Genomic DNA, 17774 nt, shown 5'->3' on the forward strand with positions numbered 1-17774 from the left:
TGTGAAAAGTGAGGTATATAGAGATTAAATTACAGATGAAACCCCCAGAGGTTGCCCAGTTCCATAAGGTTGTTAAAAGGTAGATCCAGGGTTAAAACCCTTATGGCCTGGGGCTTTCCTGGTGGCGCAGTGGTTGAGAGTCCGCCTGCCGATGCAGGGGACACAGGTTCGTGCCCCGGTCCGGGAAGATCCCACATGCCGCGGAGCGGCTGGGCCCGTGAGCCATGGCCACTGAGCTTGCGCATCCGGAGCCTGTGCTCCGCAACGGGAGAGGCCACAACAGTGAGAGGCCTGCGTACTGCAAAAAAAAACCCCCCAAACCAAAAAAACCCTTATGGCCAGCCTCCTGACACATCGCTCTTCACGGCTCTGATCTGCTGTGTTTTTTTGTTTTTTTGTTTTAATTTATTTACTTGTTTATTTATTTTTGGTTGCGTTGGTCTTCATTGCTGTGTGTAGGCTTTCTCTAGTTGTGGCAAGCAGCGGCTACTCTTTGTTGTGGTGCGTGGGCTTCTCGTTGTGGTGGCTTCTCTTGTTGTGGAGCACAGGCTCTAGGCACACCGGCTTCAGTAGTTGCAGTGCATGGGCTCAGTAGTTGTGGCTTATGGGCTCTAGAGCACAGGCTCAGTAGTTGTGGCACATGGGCTTAGTTGCTCCACAGCATGTGGGATCTTCCTGGACCAGGGCTCGAACCCGTGTCCCCTGCATTGGCAGGTGTATTCTTAACCACTATGCCACCAGGGAAATCCCCTCTGCTGTGTTTTAAATACAAGTTTTAAATACAGTCTGTCATCCCCAGATACCCACGTCAGTTCAGGACACGGTTTACTGCCAGATGCATCATGAAAAAGCACTTGATTTTCAGAGATCTTTGGATTTTGGCATGCACATGTGCTTTACATGACATTTCTTTTAATCCCCACAAAACCCTATTATGAACCACTATTACTGTACCCGATTAGAGGTAAGGAAATTGAGACCAGACAGGTTATCTGTATCATCCAAGATCTTACAAACTGTGAGTGGTAGACTTGGAAATTGTATCAAGTAATAACTACACTACTGGTTTTCAGTATTGTGGTATAACTTAGTATATTTAATAACCTAAAGGTCAGTAGTTTTGTTAATGTAAGACTATTTTCTTAGTAATTAAAAAAAAATCTGAACTCTGAGTCACTCACTCCTTGAGGCATACCCAGAGTTTGGCTGCATTAAAATTTGTTCTTTTATGGAGGTTCCTTAAAAAACTAAAAATAAAATTACCGTATGACCCAGCAATCCCACTACTGGGCTTATACCCAGAGAAAACCATAATTCAAAAAGACACATGCACCCCAATGTTCATTGCAGCTCTATTTACAATAGCCAGGTCATGGAAGCAAGCTAAGTGTCCATCGACAGACGAATGGATAAAGAAGATGTGGTACATATATACAATGGAATATTACTCAGCCATAAAAAGGAATGAAATTGGGTCACTTGTAGAGATCTGGATGGATCTAGAGACTGTCATACAGAGTGAAGTAAGTCAGAAAGAGAAAAACAAATGTCGTATATTAATGCATATATGTGGAACGCATGTATGTAGAGAAATGGTACAGATGAACCGGTTTGCAGGGCAGAAATGGAGACACAGATGTAGAGAACAAACGTATGGATACCAAGGGGGGAAAGTGGGGGGGAGGCAGGCGGTGGTGTGATGGATTAGGAGATTGGGATTGACATATAGACACTAATATGTATAAAATGGATAACTAATAAGAACCTGCTGTATAAAAAAATTTTTTTTAATTTTTTTAAAAACCAAAAAACCCCCCAAAAACAACAACAATGAAAATTTGTTCTCTTTTGAATAAAGAGATTGTGGTTCAAAAGCCTCTGGCTCCATCCTCCCCAGTTAAACCCTTCTGAGGGATGCTGTTGCCATCTTCATTCCCTCACTCGGGATTCCAGTTTTCTGTGTTTTTAATTCATGTGTATTTCCCCCAGAGCAGATGGGGACCTATCTACTTCCAGAGTCCCTGGGGGATTCATCTTAGAATTGGGGAGGGGGTGAATGGTCACGAAGCAAACAAGAGGGTGAGATCAGGGGTGAGGGAAGAAAGAGGACTGCCGGTTTCCTTGGTCCATGCCTGGTGCTGCCGGCCTTAGGGCATCTTATTTAACCAAGGTCTTCTTCCCAAAATCTCGCCAGGGGGGCCTCTCCCTGAAGGAGCAGTACCGGAGGATGGGGTATAAAAGGCCCAGGCAACCAGAACTCTCTCTCTCTCTCTCTTTTTTTTTTTTTGCGGTACGCGGGCCTCTCAGTGCTGTGGCCTCTCCTGTTGCGGAGCACAGGCTCCGGACGCGCAGGCTCAGAGGCCATGGCTCACGGGCCCAGCAGCTCCGCGGCATGTGGGATCTTCCCAGACCGGGGCACAAACTCTTGTCCCCTGCATCGGCAGGCGGACTCTCAACCACTGTGCCACCAGGGAAGCCCATAGAGCTCTCTTTTCATGAAATACTGGGATTTCTGACATGCTTGCTTGGCTCCAGTCTTGAGATCTGTCTGAGCCCTGAGTCCACTCTCTGGGCCACTGGAGCGCCCCCTACCTGCCATCCCCCCCACCGCTCAGCAGATGCTCCAGGTTCTGAACCTTTCTACATAGTCTCACCTTCTCTCTCCAGGAGCCCTGTGCTGCCCGGCGGGGTCGTGGCCATGGACAGACATTACTTCCAAAACACTGGAGCGTATGACCCTCTCATGTCACTGAGGGGTGGCGAAAACCTCGAACTGTCTCTCAAGGTACTTCCTGGGCCAAGGGAGGCCCAGGTGGGTTCTTTGGAGCCCTGTGTCCGGTCACAGCTTGGAGCTCAGGGCCAAGGCTTCGGGCAAATTACAGAGTCATTATACGTAGTGTGTCAAACCCTCATTTCTCCTCCTTTTTCATCTCTCTTGATTTCATCCCAGCCTCTTTCTTGAACTTGCCTGTCAAACCTGCCCTTAGGAAAGGGCGAGTTTTCAGTCATCTCCACCTGAGTGCAAAGCTTCCCCTACGTTCTCCATTCCCGGCACCCTTAGCATCTTGACAGTTTTCACAGCACCCACTGGCCAAAGCAAATACCAAGCAGTTCTGTGCATTGAGTAGTTTGGTCCAAAGAACTTAGTATTTGTCCGAACAGCTTAGCACCCACTGGGCGCCAGACAGTTTCTCACCCTCATTTCCTGTTCCATGTTGATTTTTAACCTGATGCAGCAACCACTGAAAACCCAGCCCAACAAAGGCATATATCGCTAAAAGGGCAGTGATCTAAGGTTGAAACGATGAATTGCCTTGAACTTGTACTTTTCAGAACACAGATGTCACCGTGTTTCTCCTGAACAATGAAAATATCCCACGTGGCCTTTTGAGTTTGCTGCAGCACCCTGCGGTGCCTTGGCACCCAGTTTGGGAACCCCATCGGTTTGGGTTCTTGGTGTGTTTTGCTTCATGTACTGCCTATCCTAGGCATGTTTTCACTTTCCTCTTTATTCCCAAGTGGGGAATAAAAGGCTTCCTGTCAAATGAACTTCAGGCATTTGGGAGTAGGAGGGAGGGAGTGGAGAGTAGAGAAATTTCCAGAAGTAGAAAGATTCTGGTTGAGGAAAGCTTGCTTTGACCTCCACACAGATGGCTTCTGGTGCCTTTGCAGCAGGAGACTTCACAAGCTTTTAGAAATTCCCTGGCCACTAGGTATACCCCTTTCCCCGAGGAAGCAGCCTTGGGAGAATCCAGGCGCTAACTACGGCATGGCTGCATCCTCTAAGTGCTGAATCTGGTCACGTGTTTCAGTAGGGGTGGGGAACCACAGGTAGTGGCAAGGGGTGTGAGCCCCTCACACCACGAGTTCTGACCCAGGACAACCGCCCTCATTCTCCCCACCTTGTCCCTCCCCAGCCCAGAACCCTCAGATCTGGAAACCCTGCTCCATCCTGAGAACAAGAACCATCGTTCTCTTCTGTGCTCATGATTTCTGGTGCATTTTGCCAGCCCCTCACTCCCAACGTTGCTGGAGAGGAGTACAGAGGTGTTGATCTTCTCCTTTCACTGCAGACCTGGCTCTGTAGGGGCTCCGTCGAAATCCTTCCCTGCTCTCGGGTGGGGCACGTCTACCGAAATCAGGATGCCCACTCCCCTTTTGACTGGGAGGCCACCCTGCGGAACAAGGTTCGCATTGCTGAGACCTGGCTGGGTGCGTTCAAAGAAACCTTCTACAGGCACAGCCCGGAGGCCTTCTCCTTGAGCAAGGTAAGGGGAGAGACCGGCAGGGTCTTCTGTGCCCACCCAGGGCCACCAGGTGGAGGCTGTGCAGGACCACCTCCCCTCCCGCCTGGAAGGGCAGATAGAAGCTTCTGGCTAGTACTTCCATCAGTGGCCCCTGTCAAGTGGCTCCTCTACCTGGCGGGGTTGTCCTCTGTCTCTTCCAGCATCTCCCAGGGGCATCATGGCCTGGAACCCCCTGATGTCTGTAGGGGTTCTGTCATCACATCTAAGGGGTGTGACCCTTCATCCCGTGGCCGGAGGAGAGGCTGGGTGAGGAGTGAGCGCTGCAGTGGGTCTCCAAGGGCCCTTTCATCCCAGGCAAAGTGCTCAAGGCTGTGAAATTACCTAAGATGTGAAACAAATATAACATTGATTTACAGTGTTGTGTAAAATTACCCTAGACGTGAAACAAATATAAATATTTTTTACTATAAAATATAAACATAAAGGACATCCCCAAAAAGGCACAGAAAAATAAACATTTTAAACATTTAATGAAATGTCTGCAAACAGTGCATTTTCACCTGGTCCACTACCACTCAGCACCATTCTGATGGTGTGACATGTAAATGCTATTTAATGTGGGACGTGGTTCACAGTGATGCTTGCTGTCCCCCTCCTTCAGCTTGCTCCCAGACACCTCTGTGCTTCCCAGCACATGAACTGTGATGTAAAACCAGCTTTCTCTGTCCTGCCACCTGTGTCTCTCTCCTCCCCAGGCTGGGAAGCCGGACTGCACTGAACGCCAGCAGCTGCAGAGGAGGCTGGGCTGTCGGACCTTCCACTGGTTTCTGGCCAACATCTATCCCGAGCTCTACCCATCTGAACGCAGGCCCAGGTTCTCTGGAAAGGCAAGTCACGATAAAAACAAAGTGCAGAGGGCTTCCCTGGTGGCGCAGTGGTTGAGAGTCCGCCTGCCGATGCAGGGGACACGGGTTCGTGCCCCGGTCCGGGAAGATCCCACATGCCGCGGAGCGGTTGGGCCCGTGAGCCATAACCACTGAGCCTGCACGTCCGGAGCCTGTGCTCCGCAACGGGAGAGGCCACAGCAGTGAGAGGCCTGCGTACCGCAAAAAAAAAACAAACAAAAACAAAGTGCAGAGAGAGAGGAAGAGAAGGGGTTGGGTGGTCTCCCAGGATAGGAGCTGAAGTTCAGATGCTCTTCCATGACCCTGGCCACCCAGTCCCAGCTCAGCAGGGCCTCCTTGCGGGGGGTGGCTGGGCTGCCCCATAACCCGTCCCAGGGCCCCTTCACCAGGACAGGTGCTGTCACCTCCTTCAGGAGGCCTGTCCTTAGGGTCACTGGCTTCAGCTTGACCTCGATCATTTTTATGATCTGAGCATGGAACCTTGAGCTACACTGCAGAGGGTGAAGGAGTGGCCGACAGAGGGCATCTTTGCAGCAGAGGGCGGGATTCACTTCTGTGAACGTTGCTTACAGCTCCACAACACCGGACTTGGCTTCTGTGCAGACTGCTTGGCAGAAGGGGACGTCCTGGGCTGTGCCATGATGCTAGCTCCTTGCAGTGACAGCCAGCAGCAGCAGGTGGGTGGTCAGTGTTCTCAGACCTGCAAGGGGTCTTTGCTGGGATGGCCCTCCCTTCCCTGTGGGGCATCTCCTTTCAGTGGTTCCATGTCCCTTGACTGTGCATGGTCCCCCACTCTGACGACCCATTCCCCAACCTGCCCCAGCCCCAAGCCCAAATGTGGACCCATCAGAGAATATGAGCATCTGAGCTCGAGGGACATGGCGAGGCTGTTTAGCCAATGTCTTCATCTGACAGATGAGGAAACCAAGGCTTGGAGAGTGGCTAGTCCAGGGGCTTCAAACTCAGGTGTGTCTCCAGGGTTTAAGTGGATAAAGGAAACAAACACGGGGAGCTGGGCAGAGGCTGTTGTCACAGAGGAGCGCCTGCCCCAGCCTCAGTAAATGTCTTTCGTTTTGTATGAAACCAGATCCAGTATTACAAGATCATCCAAAAATTTAAAAGACACTGGAAATACAGAGTTTATGGAAAAGATCCCCATTTTTTTCTTTTTCTTTTCTTTTTATCGAAGTATAGTTGATTTACAATGTTGTGTTAGTTTCTGGTGTACAGCACAGTGATTCAGTTATACATATATAAATATATATATATAATTTTTCTCAGATTCTTTTCCATTATACCTTATTACTGGATATTGAATATAGTTCCCTGTGCTATACAGTTGGACCTTGTTGATTATCTATTTTATATATAGTAGTTTGTATCTGCTAATCCCAAACTCGTAATTTATCCCTCCCCTCTTTTCCCCTTTGGTAACCATAAGTTTGTTTTCTATGTCTGAGTCTGTTTCTGTTCTGTGAATATCCTAAGTGAAGTAAGTCAGACAGAGAAAGACAAATATCCTAACATATCTCTTATATGTGGAATCTAAAAAAATGATACAAATGAACTTATTTATAAAATGGAAAAGCTCCCCATTTAAATTAAAAATCTATAAACAGAGGTCAAAGAAAACCTGTGTGCAGGCAAATTTCCACCAGGGCACCTTTCTGAAACATCTGGACCAGCTCAAGATCGTTAGCCAACTAGAAACAGAGATGGAGAAAGTGGGTCACCGAGCAGGCACTATAGGCACAGAAACACTGAGGAATCGAGGGGACCCTGGAAAATGTTACCCATTTGCAGCAGTGCCTCAAACCCATAGCTCGTGACTGTGTTCCTAAGACTCCAGGCTTCTGACGCCGAGTCCTGCCCAGAGTAGCTATGCTGTGTCTTTCGGGCATTTAATGGGGATCTATGGGGGCCAATACTTCTGGGCCAGAGGGGGAACTTTAGGGCATCACAGGAGCCTGGGGTGTGTGTGTGTGTGTGTGAAGTGGGGAGAGGGCTGGATCTGGGTAGACAAGGCTCATGGCCTCTGGTGACCCTCTGCCTCACTTGTCAGAGGAGACCTTACACACAGATGGGGTCATCGGGTTTCAGAGCGGTGGCCTCATTCGGAACGTTTCCCACACACAGAGCAATGTGGTTTGTGAAACTCCTTCCACAGGGAGAAAGGCTTCCACTGCATGGTCAGGAGGAAGGCAGAGGGTACAAACGCCCCTGGGGATGGGAGGGAAAGAGCACATGAGCTCTCCTGGGGCGCACTGGAGACCAACTCCATGGATTTCCCGGGGCCTCACTCTGCAGCATGGCTGGACCCTTCGGTACCGAGGAAGGGCGGGGTTGCCCTGTGACAACAAAAGTTTATGGCCCAAAGGGCGACACTGAAAGTGACTGGCAGGCACTGACCACAGGGAGAGTCTCTCCTTGAGCCAGAGGTCCTGCTCGTGGGTACATATGGCCAGAAGGGACCTGAATCAGGTCTGAAATCCACACTGAGTCAGGGGAAGAATCTAGAGACAGAGGGTCCTTCCGGCACCATGTGGGCTCCTTGGATATCAGGAAGGTCTCCTTCTATGTTAGGGTATTTCTTCTCTTCAAATTTCCATCTCAGGAATAACTGCCCAGGTCGTGAGACGTCCCCATGATGCCGGATGAAGGTTGGTGTGTCCACTTCTTATCAAAACTTGGATGACAACCTGGAAAGTCTAGCCCGCCCCCCAAATCTTTCTCTTTTCAGCCTGTGATGGGGCCTTTGCATAAGTTGTCCTACCCCAAAGGCCTGTATTAAAAAACAAACAACAAAGTGTAACTTCCTGGAGATATTGATCAAACGAGTCAGGTGAGGCCCCAAGAGCCTGGGGTGAAAGGCAGAACAAGTCTTGGAGGGTCCAGCCCTGCAGGCAGGACTGGCGAGGCTCTGGGACCCTAGGGGAAGGCCCTGGGCCTGGAGGACACCCGGGGAAGCAAGTTCTCAGTATCCATTTGTCCCCTTTCAGTTTTGCCCTTTTACCAATGTTCTAGAACACCCCAATGGGCACTCACACCTGGCACAGGAGGACAGAGAGATAGCTCTGTGATGGTGGAAATAGCTCACCTTCTAGCTGTGTGACATCAGGCAGGCCTCTTAACCTCTCTGAGTCTTGGTTTCCTCATCTGCAACTGGGGATAATGGTGCAAAAAGAATGTTAGCTTTTGGATTTATTTATTTATTTACATTCTTGGTGGGGAGGTGGGGATTAGCAAGGGCTTCTGTATCCAGAAAAATTGTGAACTTGCTAAGCTGAAAGCACCATATGCCATATAAAAAAGAAGAAACACCCTCTTTTATGCATAAGTAACTATGTTTATAACAAAGGGAAATCTCCAGGGGCCCCGAATCCAGAGGCAACTGAAATAGAGTCATAGGGCCATGGCCAAGCTCTCCTGCAGGGTGAAGGGGACAGTTTCTGTCAAACCTCAGGAACCCAGAGGCATTGGTTCCAAGCAGGAGATAGTGACAAAAGCCCATCTTCAGCCCATGACAGATGAGGGGTTGGAAATGGGACACCCATACAAAGCCAGCTTTGACCTTCACAGAGTAACCTATCTGTGAAAACCGGGATTAGAAAAGACTACCTATTGCCACCAGAAGATGACAAGGAAGCAGGTCTGTAGACAGGTCTTTGCGCTGGAGAAAATGACTCTTCCCTGAAAATTTTTAACCACAAGCTTGTGTCCGACGTGGATTTAGGGTTCAAATTTATAGGAACTGGGTTGTCTGGGAATCCTCAGGTGGGACTGGCTACCTAACTTCTTGGGCTCAGTGCACATGAAGATGGTGAGACCTATCACTCAACAATTATTAAGAATTCCTAGACAGTATCAGCATTAAACCAAATATATTACACCAAGAACATTAAACCCTTCTAAGCATGAGGCCCCTGCAGTTACACAGGTCACATGCCCATGAAGCCAACCCCGTCTCCCAGCCACAAAGTTAGCGTAAAAATTAGTTCAGGCTGCATTTAGCAGGAACAAACGGAAAATGGTTTTATCGGGATGTGTTTCCAACCTGGGCCCACGAGCTTCCCGCAGCTAAAGCCCCTCTGCAAAGGAATGCATGATCCAGTCCTACGGAACCCAGGAGGAAATGCAAACCATGAGCGAGAGTCAGCAGATACAAAAGACAGAAGGAAAATCACTTGCAGGGCCAGCACAGACGTCTCCAGAAAGAGATCCACTCGGGCCTCAGGAGTTTCCTCATCTGCCCTTCCAACTGTACCCTCACAAAACACACAGCATCCTTTATGGCCTCACCTATGATACAGTAAATAGAATAATGGAGGAACTTTCCAGAATGTATAAATATGAATGCAAAAGTAGATGGAATGTGGAGATTTCAGAGGCCAGGGCTAGTCCAGCATCATATCTGTGGACTTGACTATGAGATAGGGTCTTGCTGACCCCAGTAGAATCTGAAGGTTGCCCCCAGACCTCAGCCCTATTGCAATGAGCTCTCCTTCCTTTACCTCCAGCTTTGGAGAGGATCTCCTTCTAGCTGTGCTAACAGCCATTTCCCTCTGTCCCAGCACCTGGATCACATGGGCAGGAAGGAGATCCACTATGGCAGCCCCCACCGCCTGTGCTTCGATGTCAGGCGAGAGCAGGTGATTCTGCAGAACTGCACCAAGGGAGGCCCTGACATCCATCGGCAGCACTGGGACTACCAGGAGGTAAGTAACCCAGCTAGGAAGGATTCAGCGGGGCGGCTGGCTGGTGCGTGTCTCAGGCTCTTCCAAGAGGTCAAGTATTACCATACAAGCCTGTGTCCCTGCTGTTGAACTGAGTGGCTTGGCACTAAGGCCTCAGGGGGAAGCCAACCTTGCAGCAAAGTTAACCACCAGCATCTTGAAATGTACTGATTTGCCAGGTTTCTGTATAGCTCTGGTCTTGATATGGTGGAGAGAGGAGACAGCCTCTTTTTAAAGTTTATTAGCTTAGGTCACAAGTAGGACCATGGAGCGTGTTACAGAAGCAGTCAACCACGTTGGTGGTGTGGTTTTAGGGGCAATGGAAAGGCCTGCCTCCTGTTCCACAACCAGATAGATGAGGATGTAGATCGTTCTTTCTTCCTTTGCAAATTCCACTCTGAGCATTTCATCAGTTTAGTAAGGCTTTGATTCCCATGACTCCAGAGAGAAGCTTGAGATCCTTTCCAGAGGTTATGCATCAATAAAGAGGAAATAGGAGTGTAAGTATTAGGAAATAGGAGGAGTGTAAGTATTTAGGGAGAGTGAGCCGTTTACAGGATTGGGATTGGAAGGTGACAGTATCAACAATAACTGTCCATCACCTCAAATCCCTTCTGAAATGAGTTAGGGTACAAGTATACAAACAAACAGATTAATACACACATCTTTTAAACATGCTTTTCTTCAACTTTTTTTTTTTTAAACATGCTTTTCTTCAACTTTTGCTTGGGAATAATGGGGGGGGGGGATTAAATAACTAAGCAGAACTCCATGCATCGGTACTCTTAAAGCAGGCTGTGAAAGAGGAAAATCGTATAGTGTAAAACTTAAGCTGAGCTCACGATAAACAGTTGAGAACAAAGCTCTTGGGGCTTTGGTGACAAGTGAACCTAGGCCTCAGGGGGCCCACACATGCTCAAAGAATTCTTAGAAACCAAGTTAAGGCCCTTTATGAATGATCATAAAGGATCATTCTAAGCAAGTCCTCTGGATAAGATAGATTTAGAAACAGCATTTAAAAATAATATGTAAAGTATTAGTGACTAAGATACACCCAGCATCTTTCAGGCATTAAAAAATAAGGCTTTAAAAAAGTATTCTCATTCAGCCATAAAAAGGAGCAAGATACTGTTCATAGCAGCAGTATTCACAATAGTCAATAGGTGGAAGCAACCCAAGGGTTCAGTGATTGATGAATGAATAAACAAAATGTGCTATATACATACAATGGACTATTTTCCCACCTTAAGAAAGAAGGAAATCCTGTCATTTGCTTCAACATGGATGAAGCTTGAGGACATTATGCTAAGTGAAATAAGCCAGTCACAAAAAGACAAATACTGTATGGTTAAACTTATATGAAATATATAGAGAAGTCATATTCATAAAAACAGAAAATAGAATGGTGGTTACCAGGCACGAGGGGAAGTGAGGAGAGGGAAGTTGTTGTTTAATGGGTATAGAGTTTGTTTTGAATGAAGAAAAAGTTCTTCATTCAGAAAAGGAGATCTGTTTCACAACAAAGTGAATATACTTAACATTACTAAATTTTACACTTAAAAATGGTTAAGGTAGAAAGTTTTATGTTACATATTTTTACCACTAAAAAGAAAGAAAGAAAGGAAGCAATTGGGTACTATTTTGTGCTACAATATGGATGAAACTTGAAAATACCATGCAAAGTGAAAGAAGTCAGTCACAAAAGGCCACATATTATATGATTCGATTTATATGAAATGTCAAGAAGAGACAAATCCATAAACACAGAAACTAGATTAATGATTTCCAGTGGCTGGAAGGAAGCAGGAATGGGAAGTGACTGCTAATGGATAGTACATTTCTTTTTACAGTGATGAAATTTTCTGCAATTAGATAGAGGTGATGGTTGCATATACTTTGTGAATATACTAAAATCCGCTGAGTTGTATTTAGGGCATGTGAATTATATCTCTAAATAAATAAATGGACATTATCTGCACTGTTGGTTAAGGTTGTTTAACTTTTCATAAAGAAATTGATTTTCTTCTTGAAAAGGGGATGGCTACATTCAGTATTAAGTTTGGTAGATTTTGGGCAGGAAGCAGCTATGGTCTTCCAAACATGGCTGACTCAGGCCTTCAGTGTATCCTTAAAGTCTTACTGTATACTGCAGCCTGGTGGCAGCAGTACTAAATTGCAGGATTAACAGAGGGCAGAGATTAAATTAAATCCTTTTGAAAGCAGAAATTTACAAGTACAGTGATAACAATGAATGTCAACAATACAGTATAATGATTGAACATGATCTTTACACTGGCATTTTACTAGCCAGAACTCTCCAAGAAATGGCATAATTACCCAACCACAATAATAATAATTGAATTAATGACCCCAAGGCTCTGTATGATATTTAAATTTTAGGGTTACCTAAATTATATTATATAGTAACCAAAATACTCCAATTCCTTACCAGGCCAGTTCATATCACCTTTATTATTCTCTTAATGATTAGCACAAATCTTAGAAATTTCCTTCTTTGCTGACTGATTGTGGGGGACCAACTCATTTTCTTTTTTTTTTTTCTTTTCTTCTCTCTTTTCAGAATGGAATGATTGTTCACATTCTTTCTGGGAAATGCATAGAAGCTGTGATGCAGGAAAACAATAAAGATTTGTATTTACGTGAGTGTGATGGAAAAGCCAGCCAGCTGTGGCGATTTGACAATGTCAGCACCGTGGATGAACAATGAATGCTACCAACAGAAGGAAAAGAGAAATGTGACCATAGAGGTTCAACTTAAGGGAACAACAGGAGCATGTGCATATCATGAAGGAGACCCTTTGTATTTGTGCAGTGGTGATAGTAGAAACAAAAACTCCACAAATGAATATGGGAAGTCTTTCCTTCCCGTACCTTACTTCATTGACCACTGGCTGTTTTAGAAAAAGAAAAACATGGACCCATTGTCTCAATGTCTTCATCACTGGTAGATGATCATTACATGGTACATAAGATTCTTGGGGTTTTTTTTCCATTGAGCAGTAAATAATTGCTTTTATCTCTGACTAAGGAAAGAGCCTGGCAACACCTTCAGGATACACAATTCTGATTGATCAGTTTATTTCAAATGGCCTTATCTTGGATTGTCTGTGTCACCAGCCATGAAAATTAAAGCATGAAGAAAGTGCAAAGTCCTGACATCCAAAAACCATTGCAATAGGCTTATGAGGACACATTTCATGTTCATTGGTTGAGGCATAGCTCAGAGGAAGGAAGGGAAGTAAGCTACTGAGAGAAAATAGGGTTGGAGAGAGCTCTGACCCAATTCTTCAGCTCAGCCTAGTAGCTGAAAAGAGTCAGTAGACCTGGAATAAGATGTTCTCATGTTAATGAGAATTTCCTCAGAACTTTCTATCTCCATTCACCCTGCCCTTGCTGTTCTCTATCTAGATTAACCACAATCGGATTCTCATGCAATATTCTTTTCTTTAATCATTGGTGTTGGGTCAGCTTAGATTGAACACTCCCACTAACAGAAGCGTGTACAGTTCAGAAACTCTCCTGATGCCCTGTTACAGGGTTTGCGCTGATTGGATCAGAATGAGCAACATTTGCAAAAAGGTAAACCTCCCTGGGAGGGAAATGCCAGCGTCTGAGCCAAAATTCTTATGAGAGGAACTAGAGGTGGGTGTTAATGTCCATGAAAGGGCTGACTCTGAGCCGGTAGGAAATGTCTGGGACCCTCAAATATGCCCACACCTGAACATTCAGTCATAGAAGAACACATCTCCATCAGGGCAGAGCCCATGCTAGCAAAAGCTGAATGGCCCTCTTGTTGTGACTTGGCCCACCCAGTTGGGCTGTAAGAGTTGCTGAGTGGGGGTGGTTCTGTGATTGAGAAGACATGGTGCTGGGTGAGGGACCCCGACACCCAAGGAGATGGGAAGAACCCCCAAGCGAACCAGTAGGATATGGGGGGACTGAGGGGGAAGGAGAAGTGGACGCTAGACAGGACTGGCACCCTTGAAGGGTGGCTGAGAGGGGGGAGGGGTTCCCACTCCTGGAGGGACCTCAGGGGCTCAGATCAGGGGCCCAGCATTTCCCCTGCCCAATCGGCCGGGGAAATCTGCTGGGCTCTCAGGCTGGGTCCTATGCCCTCAGAGGTCCCCTCTGGGCTGAGTTGGTCCTGGGGACATAGGAGCAAGGCCGGGAGAGAACAGGAGAGGCAGACGGGAGGGACCCTTCAGGACCAGAGGAGTAGGAAAGGAGCAGAGAGGGTTTGCCCCACCCACTCAGGCACAGGGAGCCTGCTGAGCTCCCAGGCCAGTCTCCCAACCTCCAAAGTCCCCTCTGGGTGTGTGGGTCCTGGGTGCATAGGAGGGAGGCTGGGGAGATCAGGAGAGGCAGGCGGGACAAGCCCTCTGGGACCGGAGGAGTGGAGGGCATTTGCCCCACCCACTCAAGCCCAGGAAACCTGCTGGGTTCCCAGGTGAGGTCCCCCACCCTCTGAGACCAGAGGCAGGGGCACACCTGGGCCCTTCTGTTCTGTTGAGCCTAAGTCCCACCCACCACACCCCCACGCCTTTTCCAGCCCCATGGATCCTAAGCATAGGCCCCACTCACTGCTCAAACCTCACCCCTGCTCAGGCCCTGCCCTCCACAGCCAAGGCCTTTTCCACCTTTTCTTTTTTCTCTTCCTCTTTTTTACTATTGTGGTTCTGTTTTACTTTCCAGTTGTTGTTTCATCTATATTTTTATTTTTAGTCTAGGAAACTAACACAGCTGTTAGTTTCCTAGTCTAATTTTATTTTTTACTTTGTTATGGTTCTCCATTTTTTTTTTTTAACCACCCGACGCAGCTTGCAGGATCTTGGTTCATAAGCCGGGGGTCAGGCCAAAGCTCCTGCGGTGGGAGCTCCAAGTCCAAACCACTGGACTAACAGAGAACCTCAGAATCCAGGGAATATTCATTGGAGTGAGGTCCTCATCTCAGCACCAAGACCCAACTCTACCCAACAGCCTACAAACTCCAGTGTTGGAAGCCTCAGGCCAAACAACCAGAAAGACAGGAGCACAACCCCACTCATAAGAAAAGGAAAAAAAAATGAGATGGGAAAAAAATATGTCACAGATGAAGGAACAAAGTAAAAATCTACAAGACCAAAAAAATGAAGAGGAAATAGTCAATCTACCTGATAAAGAATTCAGAGTACTGACGGAAAAGATGATCCAGAATCTCAGAAATAGATTGGAGGCACAGATTGAGAAAATAGAAGAAATATTTAACAAAGATCTAGAAGAACTAAAGAACAAACAGAGATGAACAGCACAATAACTGAAATGAAAAATACACTAGAAGGAATCAATAACAGAATAACTGAGGCAGAAGAATGAATAAGTGAGCTGGAAGACAAAATGGTGGAAATAACTGCTGAGGAGCAGAATAAAGAAAAAAGACTGAAAAGAATTGAAGACAATCTCAGAGACCATTGGGACAACACTAAATGCAACAACATTCGAATAATAGGGGTCCCAGAGGAAGAAGAGAAAAACAAAGGGTCTGAGAAAATATTTGAAGAGATTATAGTCAAAAACTTCCCTAACATGGGAAAGGAAATAGTCACCCAAGTCCAGGAAGCTCAGAGAGTCCCATACAGTATAAAACCTAGGAGAAATACACAAAGACACATATTAATCAAACTAACAAAAATTAAATTCAGAGAAATAATATTAAAAGCAGCAAGGGAAAAATAACATACAAAGGAAGCCCCATAAGGTTATCACCTGACTTTTCAGCAGAAAATCTGCAGGCCAGAAGGGAGTGGCAGGATATACTTAAAGTGATGAAAGAGAAAAACCTACAACCAACATTACTCTACCCAGCAGGGATCTCATTCAGATTCAATGGAGAAATCAAAAGCTTTTCAGACCAGCAAAAGCTAAGAGAATTCAGCACCACAAAACCAGCTTTACAACAAATGTTAAAGAAATTTCTCTAGGCGGGAAACACAAGAGGAGAAAAAGACCCACAAAAACATACCCCAGACAATTAAGAAAATGGTAATAGGAACATACATATCGATAATAGCCTTGAATGTAAATGGATTAAATGCCCCAACCAAAAGACACAGACTGGCTGAATGGATACAAAAACAAGAGCCATATATATGCTGTCTATAAGAGACCCACTTCAGACCTAGGGACACATATGACTGAAAGTGAAGGGATAGAAAAAGATATTCCATGCAAATGGAAATCAAAAGAAAGCTGGAGTAGCAATACTCATATCAGATAAAATAGACTTTAAAATAAAGACTGCTACAAGAGATAAACAAAGACAAGAGATAAAGAAGGACACTACATAATGATCAAGGGATCAATCCAAGAAGATATAACAATTATAAATGTTTATGGACCCAACATAGGAGCACTTCAGTATATGAGGCATGCTAACAACCATGAAAGGGGAAATCGACAGTAACACAATAATAGTAGGGGACTTTAACATCCCACTTACACCAATGGACAGATCATCCAAAGAGAAAATAAATAAGGAAACACAAGCTTTAAATGACACAATAGACCAGTTACATTTAATTGATATTTATGCAACATTCCACCCAAAAGTGGCAGAATACACTTCTTTCTTTTCAAGTGCACATGGAAATTTCTTCAGGATAGATCACATCTTGGGTCACAAATCAAGCCTCAGAAAATTTAAGAAAATTGAAATCATATCAAGCAGCTTTTCTGATCACAATGCTATGAGATTGGAAATCAATTACAGGAAAAAAACCTGTAAAAACCACAAGTACATGGAGGCTAACAGTGCATTACTAAATAACCAAGAGATCACTGAAGAAAGCAAAGAAGAAATTTTAAAAAACATAGAAACTAATGACAATGAAAACACAACAACCCAAAATCTATGGGATGCAGCAAAAGCAGTTCTAAGAGAGAAGTTTATAGCAATTCAACCTCACCTCAAGAAACAAGAAAAATCTTAAATAAACAATCTAACTGTACACCTAAAGCAACTAGAGAACGAAGAGTAAAGAAAACCCAAAGTCAGTAGAAGGAAAGAAATCATAAATATCAGAGCAGAAATAAATGAAATAGAATATGAAGAAAACAATAGCAAAGATCAATAAATCTAAAAGCTGGTTCTTTGAGAAGATAAACAAAACTGATAAACCCTTAGCCAGCCTCATCAAGAAAAAAAACGGAGAGGACACAAATCAATAAAATTGGAAATGAAAAAGGAGAAATCACAACTGACACCACAGAAATACAAAGGATTACAAAAGACTACTACAAACAACTATATGCTAATAAAATGGACAACCACGAAGAAATGGACAAATTCTTTGAAAGGTGCAATTTCCCAAGGCTGAACCAGGAATAATTAGAAAATATAAACGGACCTATCACTAGTAATGAAATTGAAACTGTAATTAAAAATCTTCCAACAAACCAAGGTCCAGGACCAGAGGGCTTCACAGACGAATTCTATTAAATATTTAGAGAAGAGCTAACACCATTCCTTCTCAAACTCATCCAAAAAATTGCAGAGGGACGAACACTCCCAAATTCATTCTACAAAGCCACCATCACCCTGATACCCAAACCAGAAAAAGATATCACAAAAAAAGAAAATTATAGACCAATATCACTGATGAACATAGATGCAAAAATCCTGAACAAATACTAGCAAACAGAATCCAACAACATATTAAAAGGATCATACACCATGATCAAGTGGGATTTATCCCAGGGATTCAAGGATTCTTCAGTATACACAAATCAATCAATGTGATACACCATATTAACAAATTGAAGAAGAAAAACCATATGATCATCTCAATAGATGCGGAAAAAGCTTTCAACAAAATTCAACACCCATTTATGAT

The 17774-nt window shown here is 45.2% G+C and overlaps 1 protein-coding gene across 1 annotated transcript in view; it reads left to right on the plus strand.

Moving 5' to 3' along the window:
- The window catches only part of GALNT15 (polypeptide N-acetylgalactosaminyltransferase 15), a 39471-nt gene extending 26486 nt beyond the window's left edge, over positions 1-12985 (plus strand). The window contains 7 exon segments of the mRNA XM_030876370.3: positions 2668-2785; positions 4074-4268; positions 5003-5134; positions 5725-5829; positions 9724-9867; positions 12467-12556; positions 12558-12985. Coding sequence (XP_030732230.2) covers positions 2668-2785; positions 4074-4268; positions 5003-5134; positions 5725-5829; positions 9724-9867; positions 12467-12556; positions 12558-12806 — 1033 coding nt within the window. The 3' untranslated portion in view covers positions 12807-12985.
- The last annotated feature ends 4789 nt before the right edge of the window (positions 12986-17774 follow it).

The sequence above is a fragment of the Globicephala melas genome, chromosome 4, assembly GCF_963455315.2.
Source record: "Globicephala melas chromosome 4, mGloMel1.2, whole genome shotgun sequence".
In the NCBI taxonomy this organism is placed as follows: Eukaryota; Metazoa; Chordata; class Mammalia; order Artiodactyla; family Delphinidae; genus Globicephala; species Globicephala melas.